The sequence below is a fragment of the Diospyros lotus genome, chromosome 14 (genome assembly GCF_014633365.1).
Source record: "Diospyros lotus cultivar Yz01 chromosome 14, ASM1463336v1, whole genome shotgun sequence".
NCBI classification, from domain to species: Eukaryota; Viridiplantae; Streptophyta; class Magnoliopsida; order Ericales; family Ebenaceae; genus Diospyros; species Diospyros lotus.
This window is the reverse complement of record NC_068351.1, coordinates 35,480,645-35,508,059: the sequence shown is the minus strand read 5'-3', so window position 1 is coordinate 35,508,059 and position 27,415 is coordinate 35,480,645. Positions and strand designations below refer to the sequence as shown.

Here is a 27,415-nt window from a genome sequence, read left to right as displayed (position 1 = left end):
AAATTTGATTATTCAGTAAATTAAAAATATTTAATATTTATAAATTATTAAAAAATATCTATATTTTAAAGTTAATGAATTTTGTAATATTTTTTTCATTATAATAATAAAATATGAATAAATAAATAAATAAATATGTTTTAAATTTTGAGTTTGTTTTGAATGAAAACACTCAAAACAACTTTTTGCTGATTTGAGTTTTATGTATATTTTTTTTTTGTTTTTAAAAATACATTTTTAAAAACAATAAAGAGAACGCGTTTTCATTATTTTAAAAAATTGAAAACTAAAAATGACTTAAAAACAACAAAGAGAACGCAACCTAAACCTCTCATCACTCAAATAATATCTAATAATTTGATACCATGAACTTGACGTTCTTTCTCTACATCTTTGTACTATTTTCTTTCTTCATTCTATTATGTCTTCAAAAGGATTTTATAATGAACAATTTTATATTTTTCTTAGGTGCAAATAAATTTATTTTTGAAAAATGCTATTTGTACAGAAACTTGGTTACAGAAAATGTACATGGATGATATATCGCGAAATATCGCGATATTTTGAGTTCACCCCCTCCTCCCTCTCTCTCCCTCTTTCTCTCGCCGCTGCAACCTCACCTGCGGCCGTTCTTCGCCTCCGCCTGGTCTCGCTGTCGCCTCGCCTCAGCCGCTGCAACCTCCGTCGCCTCGTCCCATCGCCTCTGCTGCCTCATCACATCGCCGCGCCTTGCCTCTGCCGCTAAAGCCAACGGTGTGAGAAGGAGAGCGAGAGAGAGACAGAGGGAGAGAGAGATGCTGCATTTGGAACATTTAGATTATTAATTACAGGGACAAAATTGATATTTTGATTGCCCTGTAAATTTTTCTATAAGATTTGTTTTATACAAATAACATGACCCTTTATTTTTTAATCTGCCCTTTCATGTTAAAACCCCCTCTGGTCGGGCATACATTAAGTTTATATGGCTTGCCCCCTCAAGATAACTCAAATAGTTCCCCACATACTTTCAAAAGTTAACATATTAATTAACATAATTATTAAATTCTCGATTTTATAATTTTTTACACCAAAAACCCTAACGATTTTACAATTTTAAAGTTAAATCACACTTAATTTTACGATTATATATGTCAAAAATCCTCTTAAGATTTTAACAATCTTGTTATGTAACATAATATTCAACTCTACCTCCATAGAAAAAAATACATTAACCGTATCTATTTAAAGTCCCAATCTCTAGACTTCAACTCCCGATCCAAATACTGTTCGAGTTTCTCACGTTATAAAAAAAAAAAAATTCTCATATTTGTTTGGATTTCATTTTAACATTATTTTAGTATCATGATATGACATTCTAAGGCAGCTCAAAATCATGTCAAAGTTAAACCAGTGTTCAAATAAATCTATTTGCTAGTTCAGCAGAAGATAAACCTATGATATACAGAGTCACTCAAACATCTAAAATCCAAATTCAAGAAAAAAAAGAAAAGAAAAGAAATAAAGAACACCAGAATGGCTTTTGGCACACACCACACATCTATAGTTACAGGTCCATATGATGGTATCAACAACACAAACAGACAGACAGAACATAAGGCTGTTGATGGGCTGTGACATAACATTTTGAAACCTGGATTGACCTGAAAATCATCTTCTCCATTCTGCTTGGGTAACCTTCCCTGGATGCAAAATGAATAACCAAGTTACTGTTAGAGAACAGCTAAAAAGTAAAGCAGCAAACAAGTTTCGAGAACTACATATAAGGTGGAATTTAGAATAAAGAGATCCAGATGAGTAACTCAATTGAAAAATAACAGATAGCACCTTCCAATCTGGAAGACGTGTATTGTAGTAAAATTGAACTGCTGAGTAAGACAACAATGGACTCCTCCTTTGACTTCTAGATGCAACAAAAAGTCATCACAAAATTCACCAGACTACCTACAACTGCTAGAGGTTGTGTTCCAGTTTAGTTTGGAATAACAGAACTGGAACAATTTCATTTGTGTATAGCAGATGAAGCCCAAAAGATCATTATGGATCAGCAAGTTGATGCTAACTAGACTGCAGGAAATGCATGTGCAGGGTGGCGCAAAGGGTGTGCTAGGTTCAATTTAAAACAGAAAGTGATGACCCCTAAGAAATGCCTCAAGACAGTTTTACTCAAGGGAAAAACTTGAAACAAATTGGCCGTGAGAAAATGGTAATTTAAATTCAGGACGACAAGCTGCAATTTCTTACCATTCCCATCTCTAGATGCTGACAGAGACCTGTCGCTTCTGTTTCCACCTTTGCCACTCCCTTGTATTGGTCTTTGTGCCTTTGGTGAAGGTGAACTTGTCTTGCTGTTAGTCGAAGCAGGTAAAGAGTGACGTCTTGTTAGATTCTGCTTCTCAACGCTATCTTGGCCAAACCTTGGGGAACCTTGTGCTCTGGATTTTGCTTTTGCAGATTCAGTAGCTGCCATATAACTCGGCAATGTAGGTCTGTTCTGCAACCCGTTCTCTATATGTTCTTGCTTCGCTGAGGAAGAAGCCTTTTTTGTGGATTTCTGGTGCTCCTCAACACTTATATCTACCATGGAGCTTAACTCACCATTTGCGGCAGGAATTGTCTCACCTTCCCCAGTACTCTCTAGAGGCTGCAATTCCCTTGTAGTTTGATCATCACATGGCAAATCACTTACCTCATTCACCACTGGTTGCTTTGAGATTGCTTCTATATCAGTCTGTTTGGACAAGGTGGCATTTGTTTCTTTCTTAGTCTTCTCAGCAGAACCGCTGATGCTGTCCACTTCATTATTCTGACCCAAAGAGCTCAACACCTTCGCCGGAACAGACTTTGGCTTTTCGCCGTCAACCTCAGACTGACAGCTGGACTCTGTGTTAGGGCCTTGAACCTTTCTCAGACTGCGTTTGACCTTCTCAAGCTCACTTTGTGGATGTTCTTGCACTGATTCCACTGGATGGCTTGAAACTTTCCGGAGATTACGCCTTGGTTTCTCAATTTCAGAGGTGGCTTGTGTTGAGACACTATCAAGGTTCAGTGGATAGTTCCTCCTAACGCTCTGCTTTAACCTGCCTGTTTCCGAGTCAACAGTTTGTGAATTACCTTGCTTCTTTTGAGATTTTGTACCAGGAACTTTCTTCAATTGGGGAATTGGTTTCCAAAATACAGAAGCTGACCAGCGTTGTAGCCAGCTTAGGACTGAATTAGGTTCAGAAGAATCATACTGGAGGCGAAAAGGCATAGCCGTTGGTGATGAAGCAAGAAGCTATAAAAGACAAAAACAGTGAAACAATCACCTGCCAAATATGAATCAATGGGATACAAAGGAAAAGAGCAAAGATCAAAGTTCAAAGTTCAAAGTTCAAACATGCAACTGAAATGGGTAATTTTTGTGTGCATGTGTTAACTGAAATGGGTACTGGAAACCAATCAGTTTTATTGTCTTCAAATTTTAACTTCCCTCACCCTCAACTGTGAGATGCATAAATAAATTCAAAGGCTGAGCTTTCTATAACTTCTATTTTATAATGTGTGGGAAATTATGCCACATGTTCATATATGGCAGATCATGCAAAGGAACACAAAATAGTTCACAGTGGTACTATCTCTGCAAATCAGAAACATGGAACCACTAGATGATAAGATTGAAATATAAATAAAACAATAACCAATTATTGACTTTCTCCCACAGCAACTTATCCATGGCCAGTTCAGCAGAAAGAAAACATCCAAAACGACATTTTGTATCATGATGATATAACAGAGATCTTACCGTGCAAACAAAAGCATTTCCAGACAGCTTTGCCACCTTCATATATATGTTACCTTCATATGGGTCTGCATGTTTGCGCTTCTGATTGAAAGATGAATGCAAGTGTTAAAATGGAGGCTTGACAAACTTGATCACTTTAGGTACATCTTACAGAAAAGGAATGCAATTTTCACTATAAACTCATCGAAGCCTTCTCAATGACTCGGTGATATAACAGATCATCTTATAAGTAGAAAGTTTCTGTTTTTTCCCCCCTCTTCTTAAAGAAGCTTTCATAAAAGAATAAGAAGTAGCAGACATAAGCTTCCAATCTATGTGTTGGAATTGTTATGATAAAATCAATCGATTAGGTAACTAAAGCTAGTCTCTTGGCAAGTGTGGATAGGGAGGTGGGGCATTCCAAGTCTTCCTTCAAAACTTCATAAATAGGTCATATGAGACTGCACTTTAGAGAGATCATGACTGCAGACTACATAAATAGGTTATACAGACTGCTCTTTACAGAGACCAACATTGCAGAAGTCCTCACAACATTAACTGCAATGCACATGGGGCATCAGGCTTATACCACAGGTTTTAAATGGAAGGAAACAAGATCAATTTACACATCATCTTAATTACAAACTTATTTCATTTTCTCTCTCTAATTGTAGCTAACTTAGCTCGTATAGGTAAATTTAATGTTAATTATTTTCTTAACAATCAGAACACTTTGTTTTATCCACTTTCTTCCCCTCCAATACAATTCTTACAAATAATTATTTCTTCACAAAGTATCTTATTTGCCTCTCAATATGCATATCCCTGTTTTGCAATTTGATCATTTAATCTACATTACCATGTTTTGTTACATCTTATTTATTAGGGAGATAGTGGCTGACTAACTTAGAAGATGGTGTAAGACAATTAAATTAACTTGGAAGAGGCCTTTACTATAATGTATACACATGATTTTTATAATTAGCTCCTTACACTTTCATTCTACAACCTACATCCTTCTCATTGTCCGAAGGAGAATTCAGGCAAGGAAAGTGTTCTCTTGATGCAGCCCTAGCTCGATCTCTTTTGCAAAGATGATTCAAGCCAAACAGCAGCTAATTTTGCTGAGGGAATGTATGCTACACCAGTTGTCAATGCTTCAATCTCCTTGAAAGAGAATGGGATTTTGGTGCCCAGACTGATTTGTTTTTCATCTCAAAACTCATCACCCTTTGTTGTTAGCATTTTATGAAGTTAAGCCAAGCAAATAATTGAAGGGTATCAAAACAATATGCATAATTTAATGGAGTTTTTATTTATCAAAGAGAAAAAATAGATGTGCAATAATTTTAGTCTCGATGTATGAAAAAAATAACAAACTATAAAGCACATTAAGCAAATTTATCCTTAGATGAAGGAAATTGATACGTCAATTTCCAGTACTGACTGTGGAAAGAGAGAACAAAAGTCAAAATGTGTGCCATAAAAATAATACAGCTGCATCATTACAATAGTTGTTGTTGTAGATTGAATCTATGAACTACCTAAATGACCTATCCTCAGAACCCTTGAAGTAAGAGGATACAAGAGGGATAATACAAAATCACCCAATTAGACTGACTTGTGCCTAAAGGATTTCACCATTAGCATCTTGAATTCATGAACATAAGAAACACCAACATATCCAAGAAATATAAGGAGCAACATGGCCGATGATGGCCTTTTTCTATGTCAAGACAGTTAATTAATGAACTAGCAATATCCTGGAAGGGGTTACCAGAGGCTTTATGAGAATGCCGTTCTTTTGCACTTCAAGGCCAACATTGGAACACCTGACGTTTCTTCCACGAGCAAGGGCTTGTAACTTCACAATTCCCAGCATACAACGTAGAGTAGAAACAGCTTGTCTCCTCACTAAGTGCCCACGAATAAGTGCCTGCAGCCTTATAATCCCTTTGAGGGCCCGAAATGCTCGGCGAGCCTGCAATTAGAATGCTTGCATCAGCAGTTGCAAATTTTTTAACAAATCAAAGAACCCAGAATATTCATAAGATAAACAGTACATATACAAATATTTTCTCCTTGCATATACATTACTAAATATTATTAGACTTCTAGGAATGTGATTGAGATATAATCATGTTGATACACTTGGCAAGAAAAAAAAAATTAATAACATAAATTAATGTTAATGTAAGAAGCTATTATAGATATAGAGAATAAAAAATTTAATAGAAGCAGCCGATGGTTGAAAAGCTTGTCCCAAAGCCATCTGTCCATTTATAAAAGGCTGTCATCATGCATGAAGCATCAAATTTAAACACATGCAGCAGTCAAATGACAACATCACTAGACCCTTTTCTAATTATTCAACAGTCAGTAAAATATAAGGAAGAATGGGTTTGAGAGTTAGAATACTTTCAAATAGAAGGATGATCGAAAACAATCTTGAAATGAGTTTCTAAATCTAATAACCATCCTCGCAACCAGTTAATATTGGGATTTTGTTTCACATCATAACAAAAACACAATCTATAAGCACATATGTAATATAGCACAATCCAAGGAGAACAATATCATAATTTTTTGCCTAATAGATTAAAGCAACCAAGTGGCTGATTCAAGAGAAATAAGTAATCTGATAGTAGGCAATGTTAAACACTAACATAAAATTTATCAAGAACTGGAATGGGAAAAAAAATATTAACATGGCATTCATAGCTATCAATTTTCTATTTTTGCTTAGTTTTATTTCCCTTTTCTTCCTCCCACCCCCCTTTTTACTAAGACAATTTTTCATATGGTAATGGTGGGTGGGCAATAGTGGTAAAGACAATGAATGCTGGTGATACATATCATGGCCCTGTAACCTGATCCATCTCCCCAAATCTGGTCCTGGACAAAGATGATGGGCCCTCCAACCCAACTGCTGCCAGCCCAAGACCGTGAACACCCCTTCAACAGCTGCCAAGGTTCACCTCCAATGGGTGCCAGCTTAATCTAAGACTCTCAGTTAAGAGCAGAAAGTCAAGAACCCAATTTCCCAGCTTCTCTCATTAATCCATCTCTCATCTTCCCCATGCCACTAAGAAGTTACTAACCTATATTCCCCATGAAATCAACAGAACACTAGGCATTTAAGCTACCTAAGGTCCCTAGGTGTCTGTTATAATTCCCAGAAACATTCAATGTAATCATGGGCTTCTCTCCTATATAAGGGAAGACATGACCAGTCATTTACAACTTTGAATCTTTGAAGAATTCAGATTTTTAATCTGATTCAATCCTTTCTTATCACTTGGTGTTCAGGTGTGGCAAAATTTTGGCTCTAAGTGTGGTTGCCCTGCATTATCACTTAATGGTGAGTTGCCCCATTCTTGTCTTTTCTTAATTAGTCAACTGTCTCTTTCTTGTTAATCAACTAATTTTCCCTTTTAACTCGATTACTCTACTTTGTTATTCGATTGCCCCAGTTGTATTACTCAACTATCCTACTTCCATTACGCGATTAACCTGTCTTGCTACTTGGCTAACTTTACTCAACTGCCTTGCTTAGTTAATCGACTAAGGTCTTTGCTTACTCGACTAACTTCCTAATTCACCCAATTCCTATCATTTGGTATTAGAACCCGAGGTTGTGAACCATTGGCGAGCAATGGAAAACAAAAGGACACCAAGAAATCTAACCATGGAGCAGGCACGAATTCATAGCCGCCAACAAGGACTTGATGAACTTAAGGAGTAAATGGCACAACTAATGTCTGCTATGCAATAGCAGACGCCTCGATCACAAAGGAGAACACCACCCATACCCCAACCAGTCATACATTCAAGCTTTGTGGAAGAAATGGATTCAGCAAATGACATTGAATTGGAGGATGAACATGCAACATGGACCAGAAGACACCAGTGGTAGCCAAAGGATGATTACAGGGCGAACATTCAAGAGTTCAAGGGAGGGTCTTCCCCGGACGAGTTTGCAACAACGGGTTGATAGGATTTTTTACTACAAGGAATACACAGATGAGAAGAGATGTTCCATTGTTGTTTTAAGACTAAAGGTGTATGCCAGCATGTGGGGGAGAAACTTGAAAGCCCAAAGACAACAAAAAGGAAAAAGCACCGTAAGAAGCTGAAGCAAGATGAAGAAATTAATGAGGAGGTTTGTGCCAGACAATTACAAGCAAGACCTGTGTATTCACTTACAGGGTTTAGTCAACGTGACCTATTAGTAGAAGATTATGTTCAAGAATTTGAGACCCTAATGCTAGAATGCAATTTACACGAGCCACAGGAATAAACCGTAGCAAGCTTTCTCGTAGGTTTGAACAAGGAGATTGCTCACATTGTGGAGCCAAGCCTACAACATTACTATTCCCTAGAAGATGTGAAGCGAATTGCTATCAACGTAGAGAAGCAACTCAAGACCCCCAAAAGATTCAATCTCAAGGGCAACGACAAGGGGACTACTCCTAACAGGGGTAGTTCCTCCAAGAACAATTCTTCCAAGGCTGAACTAGATTCAAGATTGAAGAAAGGAAAGGAAGCCAAGGACACTCCTAAGGCCCTGAAGAGATCCGGCAATATCAAGTGCTTCAAGTGCCTCGGCCATGGACACAGCTTCAAAATGTCCCAACCACAAGGTGATGATGGTCTAAGAATCATCAAATGAAGAATTTGACCAAGAGGAAGGAGACTCATGTGACACCTCAAGTGAAACCTATGTCGAATACGTGGATGAAGGAGAAATGCTTGTGATTCAAAGACTACTAAACGTCCAAGTTGCAAGCCCATGAAGAACAAAGGCACACAATTTTCCAAACCCGATGTACCATGCAAGGAAAGGTGTGTGACCTTATCATAGACAGTGGCAGCTGCACCAACATGATCTCCTCCACCATTGTTGAGAAACTAAAGCTACCCACTACTCCTCATGCCCATCCTTACAACCTCCAATGGCTGAATGAGGACGGCAAGGTAAAAGTAACTGAGCAAGTCCTTATATCATTCTCTATTGGCAAGCCCATCAAGATGAAGTTCTATGTAATGTGGTCCCCACGAATGCCAGTCATCTCCTTGGGCGCCCCTAGCAGTTTGATAGGAAGACTCATCACGATGGATTCAAGAACACCTATTCCTTTTCAAAGGATGGAAAGAACATCGTGTTGGCCCCCCCCCCTTAGTCCCTCCCAAATTCACAAGGGGCAAATTGAGCAAGAAGCTGTGAAATTCCTCAAAACCCATCAGGAAGAAGCAAACAACAACGAGAATGGTTGCCAAACAAAGGACATTCAAAAGGAGCCTCCAAAGGACAATATGCCGGACAACGTAAGATAAAATTCTTCTTAACTAAGTCACAAATAGAAGCAGCCATTTCTTTAAGGCAACCAATATTGGCACTACTTGTGTTGGAAAGGACCCTAAAGAAGAGCCAACCATTCCTCCAGAAGCAAGGGCTGTTCTAGAATAGTACCAAGATATTTTCCCTCAAGAGCGGCTTGTTGGTCCCCAAGGTCTCTATACCACTCTACTCGTCGTTGAGACTCCATAGACTAAAGTAAGCATGGTTTCATACTGGGACTGCCTCGAACACAAAGGAAAGGATTCTATTATGGTGGTAGTCAACAAATTCTAAAAAATGGTCCATTTCATACCCTACCACAAAACTAATGATGCATCTCATATTGCTGATCTGTTTTCCCATGAAATCATCAGGCTACATGGGATACCAAAGAGCATTGTTCCCGATCGAGATGTCAAATCTCTAAGCTACTTCTAGAAGACCTTGTGGAGAAAGGTAGGAACTAAATTACTTTTCAGCACAGCTTGCCACCCACAAACTAATGGCCAAACCGAGGTGGTCAACCACACCCTCTCTACCCTATTACGATCCTTGGTTGGCAGCAATCTGGAAATTTGGGAAGAACAGCTTGCTCATGCAGAATTTGCCTACAACTGAAGCAAGCACAGCACCACGGGGCACACCTCATTTGAGATTGTATATAGGATCAATCTCATCACCCCCATTGACCTCACACCAGTTCCGGACAAGGATCAAGTCTGTTTTGAGGGAAAGGGCATCTGATAAACACAATAAGGAAAAGCAATTTTCTCCAGGAGATCTGGTATGGGTTCACCTTTGAAAAGAAAGATTTCCAGCTAAAAGAAATTCTAAGCTCATGCCATGCGCAGATGGGCCATTCAAGATTCTGGAACCAATCGGAGAAAATGCCTACAAGTGGGAGCTTCCCACAGAGTGCAACATTTCTACAACTTTCAACATCCATGACTTGTCTCCTTATGTGGAAGATAACATCCTGCAGGATTTGAGGGCAAATCCTCTCCAACAAGGGGGGGTTGATACATATCATGGCCCAATAACCCAATCCATCTCCAAAACCATCTCCCCAAATCTGGTCTTGGATGAAGATAGGCCCTCCGACCCAACTGCTGCCGGCCCACGACCAGAGAACACTGAACACCCCTTCAACAGTTGCCAAGGTTCTCCACCAATGGGTGCCAGCTTATTCTCAGTAAAGAGCAGAAAGTCAAGAACCCAATTTCCCAGCTTCTCTCATTAATCCATCTCTCATCTTCCCCATGCCACTAAGGAGTTAATGGCCCATATTTCCCATGAAATCACTAGAACACTAGGCATTTAAGCTACCTAAGGTCCCTCCTAGGGGTCTGTTATAATGCCCAAAAACACGGGCTTCTCTCCCATATAAGGGAAAACATGACCAGTCATTTACAACTTTGAATCTTTCAAGAATTCAGATTTTTAATCTAATTCAATCCTTTCTTATCACTTGTTGCTCAAGTGTAGTGAAATTGCGGCTCTTATCCAAGTGTGGTTGCCCTACATTATCACTTAGTTGTCAAGTTGCCCCATTCTTGTCCTTCCTTAAATTAGTTGACTGTCTCTTTCTTGTTAATCATCTAATTTTCCCTTTTAAATTGATTACTCTGCTTTGTTATTCGACTGGCCCAGTTGTGTTACTCAACTATCCTACTTCCATTATGTGATTAACCTGTCTTGCTACTCGGCTATCTTTACTCGACTGCCTTGCTTAGTTAGTCGACTAAGGCCTTTGCTTACTCAACTAACTTCCTATCATGTGCCTACAGTTATAAAGGTGGGAAAATATGGTTAAGGCAGCTACAACATTACTTCAGTTTTAATTTCAATTTGTAATGTTTGAATTTGGGGCAGCCGTTGGCGCCTTTTCTGAGCCAGGATCAGTATAAAGGCCAATTGATCCTGCTCCATTTGATCATCTTGGAATACAATTGATCAAACTTCTCTCTCTCTCTCTCTCTTCTTCCCTTCTCCCTCCCAATTTTTCACCGATTCTCCCAAATTCAGAGGAGAATTTCCTCTTGTCAGATCCAACTCTAACACTTCCCCATTACTTAGAAAAAGGGAGCCACCGGTTCAGGCACATAGATTTGAATTTAATAATTAGAAAAAGGATTGTCAACAAGGGTGTTCTAGTGCGTGTGATCTGATAGTATGGTAGAAAGAAAAAATTCCCACTGCTACCATAGTAGCAGCATGTATGAGATATGGCTCCTCGAAGGTCACAAACAAATCTAATGTTCACCAGATTCCTATCAGCTAGTGATTGCCTGGTAGTGATGGTGGTGGAGGTACTGGGTGGACAGTAGGACATGGAAGTGAGGGGTGGTAGATGTTGGATTGTGGTGGCATTGGTGGATGAATGGTACAAGCATAGGTGAGGTTGATCGTGGTGTCGGCATGATAGTGCCAGTGGTAGGCTGGTAGCAAATAATGATGAGTGGTGGTGGAAATATGTTGGGGGCATGGTAGGACATAAGTGATTAAAGACAGGGAGTAGCAGTAGGCGGAGGGGGAGGTTGTGGTCGTTTGAGAGGGGGGGGGGGGGATGGAAGGTGTTATATGTATTTCCCGCATCACCCCGCATGGGCCAGATTCGGTCCGATAGACTGGCCCAATCACCCAAGGCCGAGAAGGCCCGGACGACCTCGTCAAGGAAGGTCCAGCCTCCACCAAAGATCCGGAACTCGTAAAGCGAGCATATGGCGAGCTCCCAGTAATCCCCCAACGAGCTCGAAGCAATCGACTAACAAGCTCCTGAAATATCCTCCAGATCGCTGGACCATCCAGGTCGCTCGCCTAAAACCTCCAGCTCGCATGAGCGGCAAAGCTGCTGAGAAGTCAGAGGTAGGGTCCGATCACTTTATCTGTAACAGCCCATGCCCCTCGTAATGAGGATCCCACTCCCGGTCTTGCGAAGGCGGTAAGAACTATTTGTCCCCCATTATACAAACACTGTATTTTTATATATTATCTAGATTGTAAAAGCCCCTCAAGATAAATGGAAATCAAAGAGACCATGAGGGGCAAGCCTCCCACCGATGATGACCAATCACCGGCTGTACGAACCATCTACACGATCCATGGCGGGCCCCACCTCGCTGGACCCTCCCACAAATCCCGCGACAAATACATACGAGAGGCCAACCATGTCTTGCTAGCGAGATCGGGCGAACAGCCGGTTCCCGCGAAGCGGCCTAGGGGTAACCCGATCCCAGAGAAGATGTTTTTCTCGGAAGAAGACGCCAGAGACGTCCATTGGCCGCACAACGACGCACTCGTTATACGAGCCCAGGTCGGCAACTCCGAAGTGCGAAGGATAATGGTGGACACGGGCAGTTCGGTAAATGTAATGTACAGAGCATGCTTCGATCAGATGGGTTTGGGACCGGAACAGTTGAGTTCATCCCCAGAGCCACTCTATGGGTTCACGGGAGACGCAGTGATCCCCGTCGGTCGGATCAGCCTTCCCCTCACCATCGGGGATGCGAACCGCCAGGCCACTACTTTGGCAGAATTCCTAATAATTGACTGCCCCTCAGCATACAACGTCGTACTCGGAAGGCCGGCGATGAACGACCTGGATCTAGTCACCTCAACCAGGTCGCTTACGGTGAAATTCCCGACCCCCGACGGTGTAGGGTGTGTACGAGGCGAGCAGCACCTCGCAAGACGTTGCTATGAGGACGCCCTGAAAATGGGAGCGAAGGGAAAGAAAGTAAATATCATCGCAAAAGTCGGCCCGCGATCAACCGGCCGATGGGAGGACCTGGATCCACGCGAGGTCGACTGCGAAAAGCCCACCGGTCCCATGGAAGAGCTCGAAGATATCTCAGTCGGCGAGGCAGACGAGGAAAGGCACCTCAAGCTAGGCAAGAGTCTAGCCCCCGAGGTAAAATCCCAACTTACAAATTTCCTTAAAGCTAACCTTGATGTATTCGCATGGAACCACGAAGATATGGTGGGAATCGCCCCAGAAGTCATGTCACACAGGCTCAACGTAGATCCAGGCTACAGGCCAGTGCGCCAGAAGAGGAGGCCAATGACTCCGGAGCGTTATACCGCTCTTAAAGAAGAAGTGGACAAACTCTTGGCGAATAATTTCATCAAGGAAGCCCACTATCCGGTCTGGGTGGCCAACCCGGTCCTAGTAAAAAAGAAAAACGGGAAGTGGAGGACCTGCATCGACTTCACCGACCTGAACAAGGCCTGTCCTAAAGACAGCTTTCCCCTCCCCAGAATCGATTAGCTCGTGGATGCAACGGCTGGTCACCGCCTCCTCAGTTTCATGGATGCCTATTCAGGCTACAACCAAATCCCCATGAACCCCACGGACCAAGAGCACACCTAGTTCATAACCGACCGGGGGCTCTATTGTTACAAGGTCATGCCCTTTGGATTGAAGAATGCTGGCGCGACCTACCAGAGGCTGGTCAATACGATGTTCGAAACACTGATCGGAAAAACCATGGAAGTGTACGTTGACGACATGCTGGTAAAATCCGAGCAAGTGACGGACCACGTTTCCGATCTAAGAGAAACGTTTGGAGTCCTCAGGAAATATCAGATGAAGCTCAACCCGCTCAAGTGCGCCTTCGGTGTAGCCTCTGGAAAATTTCTTGGGTTTATGGTAAACAACAGAGGCATTGAAGCCAACCCAGACAAAATTAAGGCTCTGCTCGACATGAGGTCGCCCATAAGAAAGAAGGAGGTGCAAAGCCTCAATGGTCAGGTCGCGGCTCTGAGCCGTTTCATTTCAAAGGCAACTGACAAGTGTGCCCCGTTCTTCGAGCTTCTAAAAAAGGAGAAAGACTTCAGATGGACAGAAGAATGCGAGTTCGCATTCCAACAACTAAAGGAGTACATGGGACGGGCCCCACTGCTCGCCAAACCTAAGGAGGGAGAGAGGTTGACCTTGTACTTAGGAGTATCCCAACAGGCGCTCAGCGCGGCCCTCGTTCGGGGGGAAGAAGGGGTGCAGCACCCCATTTATTACGTCTCCAAAAGCCTAATCGATGCAGAAACAAGGTACGCACCAATCGAAAAATTGGCTTACTGTCTAATAGTGGCATCAAGGAAGCTGCGACCCTATTTTCAAGCTCATGAGATCGAAGTCCTGACCAAATACCCATTGAAACAAATCCTCCAAAAACCGGATACCTCAGGCCGTTTACTAAAATGGTCTATTGAGCTCGCTCAGTTCGACATAAAGTACAAACCAAGGACGGCGATAAAGGGTCAAGCGTTGGCAGACTTCATTGCCGAGTTTACTGGGCCAATTGACGAGGAGCCGGAAAACCTGGAAGGACCGTCCTGGGAACTATACGTCGATGGATCATCGAACGAACAAGGAGCGGGAGCCGGGGTTATGCTAATAAGCCCCGAAGGTCACAAAATCCTCTGCGCCCTGAGGTTCGATTTTTTAGCCACTAATAATGAATCCGAGTATGAAGCCTTATTAGCAGGACTCCGCCTGGCAAAGGAAATACGAGCTGAATTCTTGGAGATCTTCAGCGACTCTCAACTAGTTGTCAACCAGGTGCGGGGAGAATACCAAGCCAGAGACACGAAGATGGCAGCATACTTACAGAAGGCACGCGAACTTTTAGCCACTTTCGAAAAATATGAAATGCATCAAATCCCCCATTCCCAGAACTCTCATGCGAACGCTCTGGCTCGCCTAGCAACTGCCCGAGACGCAGAATTCTTGGGGGACATACCTGTCGATTTTTTGGCCACCCCGAGCACAGAACAACGAGATGAAACGCTACTGATCACGGTGCCCCAAAACTCATGGATGACCCCCATCTTGGAGTATCTCCAAGACGGGAAACTACCGGAAGACAAGCTGGAAGCACGTCGCCTGCGAGCTCAAGCCGCCCGATATTGCATCTACGATGAAAGACTGTACAAGAGGGGATTCTCAGCCTCACTCCTGAGGTGCATTGACGGCACCGATTGCCAGTCTGTGCTAGAAGAAATTCATGCAGGCCACTGCGGTAATCATGCAGGGGCACTCTCTCTGGCACAAAAGGCCCTCCGACAAGGGTTTTATTGGCCCACCGTGAAGCAAGATGCCATAGAGACGGTCAAGAAATGCGAGAAGTGCCAAAGGTTCGCCAAGGTTCCGCGAGCTCCGCCGGCTTACCTGCAGCAGATGAACAGCCCTTGGCCCTTTGCCATTTGGGGCATGGATCTAATCGGGCCGCTGCCCACGGCTCGCGGAGGATGCAAACATGCCATAGTGGCAGTTGACTACTTCACCAAATGGGCAGAGGCCAAAGAGCTCGCACAGATCACCAGCGCGAAGACACAAGCTTTTACATGGGATAACATAATCTGCAGATTCGGAGTGCCACAGCAAATAGTAACGGACAACGGAACCCAATTCACCAGCGAGCAATTCATCCAATTCTGCGAGTCAATGGGGATTCAAAAGAGTTTCACCGCCGTTGATCACCCCCAGGCCAATGGGCAGGTCGAAGCAGTCAACAAAATAATCAAGCAGACCCTGAAGACAAAGCTTGAGGCTAGAAAGGGGGCCTGAGTGGACGAACTGCATACAGTGCTATGGACCTATCGGACAACAGCCCGAAGCAGCACTGGAGAAACCCCATTCTCAATGGCATACGGGTCGGAGGCTATGATCCCCGCTGAGAATAAAGTGGCCAGCCACCGAAGGGCCACCTTCAGCTCAGATCGCAATAACGAGCTACTGGCGGCTAATCTGGACCTGCTCGAGGAATCAAGAGATGTAGCTCGCGTGAGGATCGCCATTTATCAACAAAGAGTGGCACGATACTATAACAGGAAGGTCCGAATCCGACATTACAACGTCGGAGATCCGGTACTACGCCTAGTACTGCCAGGAGCACGGGCGGCAAGCGATGGCACCTTAGGTCCTAACTGGGAAGGTCCATTTATCATCAAAGAAAATTTGAATAACGGAGCATATCATCTGGCAAACATGGACGGTCTCCCTCTCCCACGAGCTTGGAACGCAGAACACCTTCGTCCTTACTTCAGATAAATGTAATCGTTCTTGCCTATGCTCCGTCTTTTTCATTACGAATGACTTTCATGATTCTGGTCAGAATTTATGAACTTTCATTGCACTTTATTCTTATTGGTATTCGATTGAATGCCCCCGTAACGAGGGGTCGAGAAGCCATGGTTTGCGAGCTGAGGCCTAAATAACCTAGCCGCGGCGCTAAGGTCAATGGCTTAACCGAGCATTCACCTTGGTCCCTCCCTCAGGTCGTGGTTTGCGAGCTGAGAACCAATCATCTTGACTTTATGTCATGGTTTGGAACCTACTGAGCAACCACTTCCAAAAGTAACCCCGAGCTTGGGTTCGCTAGCCGAGGTCCTTTTATCTTGGCTTAAAGCCATGGTCTGCGACCTACCTGGGTGTTCCCTCTCAGTTCAAATAAAACTTGTAGAAGCCACTGGGTGTTAGCTGAGGCCGTAACGCGACCTACCTGGACACATATCCCGGCCGTACAAGTCAAACGAAATAACAAGCCATGGTGTGTTAGCTGGGGTCACTCTATGACCCGCCTGAACATATAACTTGGTGGTACAGGCTGCGCTTTCACTAGCTGGGGTCCTCCTATCTTGGCTTAAAGCCATGGTCTGCGACCTACCTGAGTGTTCGCTCCCAATTTATTGAAAACTTATTAAAGCCTCAACATGCCGACCGAGGCCATGGCATAATCTCATACCGTAGCAAACTTTGCATATTGGACCCTATCAGCTGAGGTCCGTCTTAACTTGGCTAAAAATAAAGCATTCGCGACCTATCACGCACACGCCCTATAACGAGCTTCTCAGCCACCACATGTTAGACAAGATCACAAGGCCATCCGACTTTACATATATCTCGGGAAGGCTCTCGTTATTTCGTCAAAATATGCCGAACGGGGTTTCCTGAAAATTGCCTAAGTATGAGTGTTCGCACTGATTATTACAACTATCATCAACGAGCTAGTTAAAGAGCGTTAGTCTACAAGCTGATAAAACTCCGGATCTACCTGGACCTATGTCCGAACAGTTTATTATCAAGTTACATACTCAAAAGTTCCTTATCAGTGAACCTTTCAAAAATACGGGAGCTTTGTTGAAGAAATTTTCAAGTTATACCATGAAGAAGTTACTTTCAAGACATGATTCAAGAATCGTCATGCCAAAACCTCGTCAGAGTTAACTTGAATTCGCGAAGAAATCTGAGGCAACGTGCACAAAATGCCAATTTTTATTATTAGATGAAGCTCACATTACAAAAAAAAAAAAAAAAAAATACATGTGGGAATCCTAGCTAAGAGGGGCGTTTGGTTCTGCAGGATCAACCTCGACAGGGCGAGCTTCAGTAGGTAGGGTCGGCTGGAGATCGACCTCGACAGTCCCGGCTGGGCAAACCTCGGCAACCTCCACAGGAGGCTCCTTGGCAGTCTTACCAGGCTGAGCCGCGGCGACCCCGGATAGCTCGGCCCCGACCTGAGGAGCTTGCGTTGCGACCAAAAACGAGTCAAGGGGACTGGCATCATCAGCATCCTCCGCGGCCTCGGCAGCATACCGAGCCACCTCCTCGACAGCCTGCGCACCAAAGAAGGAGAAATCCATCTCAGGATGGTTCACCCAAAGGGTGTACAGAAATGCCGAGCAGGTGTCGGATCTGGTCTCCCTACACGCCGCGTCCATCCGCTCTCCGACCTCCGCCCTTATGTCATCAATGGTCCTCTTGGCAAGCTCCTCGCATCGGACGGCACGATCATCCGCCCGTGTCCGCTCCTCCTTCGCCGCCCTAAGCTCTGCCTCGGTTGATTTGAGTCGCTCCTCAGCCCTCCGCAACTCCGCCTTCGCTCCATTTAGCTCGCCGGTGAGCCCGGAGTTGGCTTGCTCCCACATGTTCTTCGACCTGCGAAGCTCCTCGTCGAGATCTTTATTCTTTTGGATCTCCATCCTCAGACACGTCAAGCAACCCTCCACCTCCTTTTGAGTGGCAAGGAGCTCGACCTGGAGATCTTTCTTCTCGCCCGAGAGCTTCGTTATTTCGGCCTTTTGGGCGTTCTTCTCGTCCTCAAGCTTCGCTATTTCGGCCTAACGGGACATGCTCACCGACTGAAGCTGCTCCTCAAAATCTTTGTACTGAGCTCGGAGCTTCACGACAGCGAGAGAAGTCTGCAAAAGAAGAAATGTTAGCTCATTAAAAAAGTAGGCTAAGAAACCGAGGTACGAAGAATTCTTACTTACCACCAGGCTGTGACGGGCGACAAAATCACAAAGGGGGATTCCCTTTAACTTCGGGTCGTCGAGGGGCTTCGAGTTCGAACCCAGGAAGTCGGGCACGGAATCCAGGAGGGGACCAACAAAGACCCCTCCTGGCAGGGCCTCCACGGCCAGCTCCTTCTCACGGACCCTGACCCGTTTGGCCCTGATATCCTCCCCCTGTTGCAGCTAGTCCGATCTCCGTTTCGAGCTGGCAGCAGGAGAGTCTCGAACCTCCACTGCGACCTCCTTCCCACGGGCTCCACTCGAACCATGGTCTCAGGAGGCAGGGGGCCGATGCCCCAGCTGCAGATGAGCTTGCTTTGACTGTTGGGGCTGACGGGGCAGTGTTCTTTGCCGCTGCTCCTGCTGCCCCCCCCGCGACTGTTGGGTTTGCTGCTGCTGAGGGCGTGATTGCGGCTGCGGCTGCGGCTGCTCCGACCTGCCATCCCGCGAGCTATAGCTCGGGGTTATGGAGGACGTAGTGCTCGACCTCGCCCTATGACGCTTCGGTTGGAGGAGCTCGAGATCAACCATATTATCGTCTTGGTCGGCTTCCCCTCTTGAACTGTTCGTCTCAGCGAGCTGCAAGCCGGAAGGGAGAATCTCCGCACCCAAGTCCCTGAAATGATCTCCCTCGATAGTCTCGGTGCCAAGAGGAGGGACGAGCTCGTATTCGCGAAGTAGCTCGTCCGAAAGTTCAAGAATCTCCGAGCTCGACTCCGCAGCCACAAGTTTGCCAAAGATATCAGTCTCCTCGGCCGATAGAATCGGTTTCTTCCCCCCAAAATCTGCATCAAAGCATGAGCAAGTTAAAGCAAGCACTCTCGAAACAAAGGAAAGATTTGTGAGAGCTCATATTCTCTTACCAGGGGTCAGTGCGAAGCTACAATTCCTAAGTAGAGAAAGGGAAGGGCAAGACACGAAGAACCAACTGAACTTGTAATCGCCCACGTTGGACTTCCCCTTTGCTTTACCCTGAGGAAGGGCGGCCTTGTACGGAGAAGGACGAGCCGCCAGGTAATACAGCCCGTCCTTGGCATTTTTGAAAGAAAATAAAAATCTTATCAGTTTTGGCGAAGGGAGAGGAAGTTTGTTTATAAGGAATAAAACGGCCAAAGAAGTAAGTTGGGCATACGAATTCGGTGTTAGTTGGAAGGGGGCGAGCTTGACGTCGTTCAAGAGGGCGATAAGGTACGGGGCTATTGGGAACCTAAAGCCAGACTCGAGGTGTTGGGGGCTAATAGCTATGAAATTGGCTGGCGGGTAGGCTGCATGGGAGCTCGATGCAGGGATGTATACTCGGCAGGTCCTGGGGAGACGAAACTCCTGAGCACAAGTCATCACCTCGTGAAGCTTGGCCTTGGACGAGAATCTCTTGAAGACCGCAAGATCAGCACTCCCACCAGCGATCTAATCTTGAACCTTCAGCTCGGTTTCCCAAGAGGTCGGGACGGCGACCTCCCTGCACCCCGAGCTCGCACCCCCAAGATTTTGGCCCTCCATAATGAGACAATCTTCGGAGCTCGAAGTGTCGTTTTCTCCTACGATATAATTGCAGCGCTTTTGACCTGAATTTCCACGGTGTTGGTCGGACATCTACAAAGGAAAAGAGAGAACAGTCAGGTCGCAAGTCGCGAACCAGACCTCAAGAAACTAGAAGAAAAACCCTAAAACGTCCCCTAGGTCTTCCAGGCCGAGCGCTTCGCAAAAGGGGTGCCGCCTAGGGCGGAGGGGCTGCAGCCGCAAGCCCGGTGTTCCATGAAAAGCTAATCCTAAGGTCATTGGACCCAAAGGCCCAGCAAACGACAAACCGAATCGTGTCGTTTCTCCAAAAATGAGAACGACATCGATCGACGAAGCCAGAGAAACCACCGACGGCTAACCAACGGTGGACGGCCTCACAAGAAGAAGAAGAAAGTCACGACAAACTTACCTAAAAGCTGCGCTTGACGACTGAATGGGGACTCGTACCAAGCACCGGACGAGAACGGCAGACGTCTGAAAGCACGGCGATAACGGAGGCCTCGAGAGAGAAAAAAAGAAAGCAGGGAGGCAAAGGTTTGAGGGAGTTTCAAAATAGCGTGAAAGAAGAAGCGGGTGGACACTCCCCACTATTTATACTGACGGCCTGGTCCATCCCAACCGTCGGATCGAATGACGACTTATCACATGCTCCGCATCCAGCGGCCGCACAACAGCTTGTGGGTCCCACGAGTGTAATCATGCGCAGAAATGGGGAGGGGGCGCACATTAAATGCGCTGCCGACAAAGCGTGCTACGTGGAACGACGAGACTTAAGGTGATTGGACAGAAGTCGGAGGGATGGAAGAACAGCTGGCACGCGTCAGTTCCCAGCACGAAGATCGTGCCGCGAACTGGGGGGCTTATGTTATATGTATTTCCCGCATCACCCCGCATGGGCCAGACTCGGTCCGATAGACAGGCCCAATCACCCAAGGCCGAGAAGGCCCGGACGACCTCGTCAAGGAAGGTCCAGCCTCCACCAAAGATCCGGAACTCGTAAAGCGAGCATATGGCGAGCTCCCGGTAATCCCCCAACGAGCTCGGAGCAATCGACTAACGAGCTCCTGAAATATCCTCCAGATCACTGGACCATCCAGGTCGCTCGCCTAAAACCTCCAGCTCGCATGAGCGGCAAAGCTGCTGAGAAGTCAGAGGTAGGGTCCGATCACTTTATCTGTAACAGCCCATGCCCCTCGTAATGAGGATCCCACTCCCGGTCTTGCGAAGGCGGTAAGAACTATTTGTCCCCCATTATACAAACACTGTATTTTTATATATTATCTAGATTGTAAAAGCCCCTCAAGATAAATGGAAATCAAAGAGACCATGAGGGGCAAGGGAGGAGGACAAGAAAAATATAATCAGATACCGCCACTCTGGGAGAATAATGAGATGGCGGCCGTGGACTAGGCATCGTTCTGGCCGAACCACGTAAAAGATTCTGGTGTACACGCTTGGAACGTCGGGGGGAGGGGTTTTCTTCCTTCCTTCCTTCTCGGTATTTTTGGATTGACTCACCGCGGCCCAAAACGAATCACGGTCGGCCGAAATCAAACGTCGACAGAAGGCATGAGTGGTCATGGCTGCTGGACAGTGGTAGCAGAATTGGATAGGTGGTAGGAGTAGAATGGTGGTAGATGGAGGAGGTGCATGGTGATTACAGCAAAGGTGGCGACAAATACAAGCAAGTGATAGTGGCAATACAGGTGAGTGAATGGGTGGCAGGATACAAGTAAGAATGGCAGTGAGTGGCAATGTGGTGACTGTTGGGTGTCATGCGGCTGCAGTGCTGATGAATGCAAAAAAGAAAGTCAACATCATCTAAAAACACATAAAAAACTGTTTTTACAAGTTCTAAAATTTTATTGTTACTAGAAAGATGGCAACATCTCCAGTTTTCAAGATCTTGAAAACAAAAACAAGAAAACAAAGAACACATAACCAAATGGGACGTAAACATTCAAAAGAGTGCATATCACAATTAAAGTAAAAGACTACAATAAAATTACATCCACAACAATGGATACACAAGATGTCCCACATACAAAATGGAGGAGTTAGCCCCACAATTGATGCCAAAACTGCAGCAACGTTAACAATATCTAGGAAATAGTAATTTTTTAAGCCTTTGAATGATCAGGGATTACCAAATAACCTCTAAAAGCAGCTTGAGTCTTTGTAGCAGCTTGCTCTTGTTTGAATCTTTCAGGATCTTTCAGTGCATCTAGTTGTGAGGTTGCTTGTGCATCTGAATCTCTATCCCCATGTAATAATGTCCCTCCCTCGAGTGGTGAAATGGCGGCTTCACTGTTATCTTCCAACTTCTTCTCATTTGTAGAAATTATATTCAGGGCAAGATCTGATGCCACAGGAGGATTCCCTGCTGAATCAGCTTCTTTTGCCTTGGCAACCCATACCTCTTTCCTGTTTTTTAATTTCTTCACAACAGAATTAATGCTTATATTAGGAAACACTTTTAATACGACTGGAAAATATTGCTTTGTTGAAGCAAATACAGAAAACGAAGCTGAAATTAATGGTTAAAGCATTAAGCTGAAAAGGGTCATGAGGACGGGTTTTCCATTAAACCATCCCATTGTAAAGACACAAAATGTCCAACAATTTAGCTGCCCATTGCCCAGTAATTATCAAAAAGCATGATTTTGTGGTGTTTACTGTTTGCATCAGCACTAGAGAACAGATACTGAGAGAATCTAATTCTACAGCAGATTATTGATTACTCGTTATCACTGTCAGAAAGACTACAACAACAATCACAACCCTTAAATCCTACTAGGTCGGGTCAGCTTCATGAATTCTATACCTCCATCCATCTCTATTTATGGCCATATCCTCTGAAAGGCAATCATATCCTATACCATGTGTCCATGTCTAAGGGTTTCATAACAAGTTCCAGTGTCAAAAAGACTAACAGCATAAAATATAACCTGAAATTGCTAAGCTAAGAAAATCAGTAAATATAGGGCAAATAAAAAAATTAAATAAGAATAACATTTTAGCAACTAATTGCAGCTATACATGGAAATAGCAGATAATCATGTTGATGATATGCCAAATATGGAACATATGCAGTAATCAATTTCTTAGTTACCTCCCTTCCTTTGGAAAAGTTAGATTTGGATGATTTCTTCCCAAAAAGCAAGGTCTTGATCCATTTTCCTGGGGACTTACCCATTGCAAACTCACCAAAATCTGAAACCACAAAACACATCCAACTCCGAGCATTATTCACATGATTTACAGGTAAATCATGTGCATGGAAACAGAAAATAGCACAACATCAATTATATGCCACACAACCCAGAATTTTTCAACTTGCTTAAATGACAAAGATTAAGATGGAGCAGATTAAGCAAGGTAATCCAGAAATACCCAAATTGACAGTTATGCTGTGGAACCAGTAAGGAAAGTCAACTTATAGATTCTCATAAAGGAACCCTTCAATTTGAAAAATGAAATTCAACAAGAAGAAAAAAGAGCAAAATAATTTGTCATGGATATGACAAGATGCTCTAATAGATATGGAACTTCAAACAGTTCATCTTGTCCCTAACAATATAAAGCACAAGCTTTATTCATGCCTGCTGTTAGCATGATGTCAAATTTTCGTTCAATAACATAAAGTCAGGTCACTTTTGAATCTTCCTATTTTTAAGTACCAGAGAGCACTTCCATTTAGATCTGGTGCTAAAGGAGAGAACTGGAAATGTGTTACATCCCTAAAAGCCAAATTTAATTTTATGGTGGTTATAATCAAAAGTGCCTGACCCGTTTCTACGATGCCACTTCCATTTCAATCTGCAGATGCTAAAGGATGAGGACTTTTAAGTGCTATTATCAAATTTGATCTTATGTAAAGAATTTCTTGACAGTTTCCAGGGTAGTACATAGGCTTGCCATCTAGGAGGCCACGTGATAACTACTGCATCACCATGTCAATTCTCACGATAGACCTGGGTCCACATCAGCCTTATGAGGTGACAATTAGCCAGCCAGATACACCACACTCCCTAATAATAGTTTGGATGGTACCAACATAAAACAATACAAATAATGCATTAGTATTGAGGCAAGGCACAAAAGGATGATCTCAAAGAGGCATTTGTAATAGTCACATGCATGGGCAGTCCCTCAAACCGGAGCTAGTGCATCCCTATCATGCCTTGATCTGCCTCACAATTCCCTGCAAGGAATAAATCAGGAGCAAAGCCTAAGGAAACACCTTCCCCCAACCCTTCCAGATTGGTTCATGGTCCCCCCCAACCCACATGATAGCCATTACAACCTAGGGTCCATCTGTCACCCTTGTGAGGTGGATCAGCTAGCCAGAGAAGCCACACTCCTGAGTCCATAGTTTGGACAGAGTTAACACAAAACAACATGAATAATGCACTAGCCTTGATGCTAGGCACTGAAGGATAATCTGGAAGAGGCACTTGCAATAGTTATTTATTCAATGTGTCCCTCTACCTCAATCTGCCTAATAATTTCATACAAGGAATAAGTCAAGAGCATTAAAAAAAAAAAGTACAAATATGACTGCAGCATCCTCTTGTCACAGCTTCCACGACCCTTCAATGAGAAGCCGCAAGAGAATTGTTGGAACAGGTAGAAGGAATGCCCGAGATTAGTGGATAAGGTTGTTGTTAGGAGATAAGAGAAGTTTTTGAGATTAAAGGAAGGCAGCTTGAAAGAAAAAGATAACTCCAGAAATTCAAATATCAGTTGATTTGTTTTATCTTCTAAGCCGAATTCAAATCTGTTCTTGATTTTTAGGAGATTGTTTAGATGGTTTCTCGTGTATGTATATCCCATACTCGAATTCAATAAAAGATCAAGTAAGCTTTCCTAAGATTCAACTTATTTCAAGAATACTCTTACTTATCCTAGGCATAACATTTTACACTCTCAGTAACATCAGCCTAGCTTGGTACAGAAGTGTTTAGGATTCTCAAACCCAAGTTTCTATTTAAATTCATTATTCTAAACCTTGTGACCCAACTCTATATGCATATGATATTCTCCCAACCACGTCCATATCAATATGTAAGCCACGCTGATTATTTTTTTATCTTTTAATTAATTTATTGCTGCACATAACACCTGACTTGGCCTGCCCTTAGCCAATTTTTCCACCCTAGTCATTACTGTCTTAACTTGAACATGGAGAGATGCAATTGACTTGGCCAATCTATATCAGGCTGCCAAAGTCAACATGTAATTCATTCTCCCATAAGGATATTAAGGTGGATGTCTGGGCATTCCAGAAAAGATAAAATTATAAATGAGGTTATTTCTAACAACGTTGAAGCCTATAAAAGATAAGATGTGTGAGTCTGTGAGACATAAGAAATCTGGACCATTCGGTACATGGGCCCACCCATACACAAGAAGTGCTCTATTGTACTGATCTTGTCAGTACACCACTTGCTAGTATGGTGTGCAGTTAATAAGTATGTATGACTAATGAATAAACTACTAGAACCACATGGATAATTGCTGAAATTGACAAGTAGTCACCCTAAATTTTCTAAAGAGTACCTGATCCATCACTGGTCTCAAAGAGAAAAATCACTAACAGGGAAAAAGAATTACTGCAAACCAAGACAAAGATACATGGCATGCTTCATGCCTTGTATCAAAGAAGGATGACTGGATTACCTATGCACCCCCAGAATCCTGAGGATATTGATGCCACTAGCAATTGAGATTGAGACTAATTATGTCAGAGGCCGAGGAAAAACAGCAATGTGTCCAGTCTACCACACAAAAACATGCTCTGAGCCCATAAATATCAAGTTGGCCTACGTTTATTTAAATAACATTAGTAATAACAACAAGAAGAAGCCCACTGCCATGTCCCCATCCAAATATAATGTCTTTCATCCTCCATCTTCCAGCAAGTAACCTGCCTCACTACCTCAGCGAGTCTGGGTCACTATTTTCAGACCTTCATTTCTACTCTTTTCCTTTCTCCATTTCCCTCCAAAGGGCGCCTCACTCTCACCCAGCACATGTCCAATGGTCCAAAAACATCCCATGCTTCTTATCTGTCCTAGAAGGTTCTTTCACTAACCTACTCTCTTAATACCATCCACACTAGAGAAATCCAAGAAGCATCAATATCCAAAACATGTATGACATGAAAATAACAATCTCTCATACAATTCCATGTTACTTTGATTGTATCATCCAGAACTCCTAGGCCTTTAGTTTGCTAATAAACACAAAATTAATTGTCAAGAGAGTCTTCCACACAAATATAGGTATTGAACAAAATAATAAATTGAAATGAAAGCAGACCAACACCCTGAGGTAAATCTCTAGGTAAAAGAACTGCACAAATTTTATTAACCACGCATCTATTCTAAGTAGAGGAAAAGGGAAATAAAATATGGGCAAGGAAGAAAAATGGACTTCTCAACCATTCACTGAAGCTGTTTATGCAACTATTATAATATAACAATGGAAGCCGTTACTGAAGTTGGCATAATACTTCTTATCTTTGACATTGTTCTGCATAAAAACCACCACGCTTTTGGCGTGGTTTTTTGTGTTATGAATTTCTTATTTACAGAAAAAAAAAACATTTTATAAGTAAAAAAACTAAACCTACATTAACTCCAATGAGTTGCATCCATAACACACCGAATCCCTCCCCCTCCCCCCAACCCTCCAAATAAGTAATAAATAGAAAAAGAAATTGTACAAGTGGCAAAGGAATAGGAATGTATCAATTTAACAGTATCTACCAAGTGAATAAAAGTCCAATCAGTACACACCAAAAGAAGGCAGGAATACTAGAATTCGAGTAACTGATTTTAGAACCCACAGGCTGATTAACTAATAAATGAACAAATGAAAGAAAGCAACATTTCAAAAAACCAAACCAGAAAAGAAAAGCTGATTAACTAATAAAGAAAATCCAAAAACCCTCCAAGATCTATCGCAAATCACAGCCAAAGCACCATGGCGATAAAAGTAAAGCACAGTGAGAGATCAAGATCAGAGAAAAGGAACAGAACAGAGAAGCTTATGACAACAGATCTGAGTAGTACCGGCCAAATGCGCTCCTTCCGAACCCCAAATCTACCATAACTGCAAGAGCAAATCAAGAAACATATTCAGATTAACCCGAAAACAAAACAGAACAGCGGATGTATATATACACACACACACACAGAGAAAGGGACGAAGAGATGCTGAGAGAGAAAGAAAATGCACCATCGCGGAGCTTGCAATTTAAGGAAATCAGACGTTACCCTCCATCATCATCATTCTCCTCTCTCTCTCTCTCTCTCTCTCTCTGAACTCAGCTGTGCACTGAGCGAGAAAGTAAATATCTGAAATTGAAAAAGAGAGAGGGCGTGGGGAGGGGGAGAGCGACTGAGCGAGAGAGAGAAGGGATGTGGAGATGGGGGGGCTCACCGTAGGGATGAAGAGGGTTAATTTGAACCGTTGATGGTGTCAGAATCCAT

The 27,415-nt window shown here is 43.5% G+C and overlaps 1 protein-coding gene across 2 annotated transcripts; it reads right to left on the bottom strand.

Annotated features, from left to right (window-relative positions):
- Positions 1–1,378: 1,378 nt before the first annotated feature.
- Positions 1,379–27,360, bottom strand: LOC127789669 (protein IQ-DOMAIN 31-like). Of its 2 annotated transcripts, none has more exons than XM_052318615.1 (8): positions 27,162–27,360; positions 26,996–27,035; positions 23,029–23,129; positions 22,064–22,354; positions 5,541–5,744; positions 3,785–3,865; positions 2,245–3,277; positions 1,379–1,682 (listed from the first exon to the last, which is right to left on the bottom strand). In XM_052318615.1, exons 3-8 carry the CDS (start codon positions 23,110–23,112, stop codon positions 1,651–1,653), a joined length of 1,725 nt encoding a protein of 574 aa, XP_052174575.1. In that variant the 5' UTR covers positions 23,113–23,129; positions 26,996–27,035; positions 27,162–27,360; the 3' UTR covers positions 1,379–1,650. The 2 variants fall into 2 exon arrangements, with proteins under 2 accessions (XP_052174575.1, XP_052174576.1); XM_052318616.1 differs by having other exon boundaries at positions 27,200–27,355.
- Between the last annotated feature and the right edge of the window lie 55 nt (positions 27,361–27,415).

What these genes read in the sequence shown, in the direction of transcription:
- LOC127789669 (XM_052318615.1), bottom strand. Translation starts at nt 23,112, where the DNA reads ATGGGTAAGTCCCCAGGAAAATGGATCAAGACCTTGCTTTTTGGGAAG. An exon ending in GAAATGCTTTTGTTTGCACG is followed by an intron (nt 3,278 to 3,784) that starts GTAAGATCTCTG and finishes TGTCTTTTATAG; the next exon opens with CTTCTTGCTTCATCACCAAC. An exon ending in AGCATCTAGAGATGGGAATG is followed by an intron (nt 1,683 to 2,244) that starts GTAAGAAATTGC and finishes TTTTGCATCCAG; the next exon opens with GGAAGGTTACCCAAGCAGAA.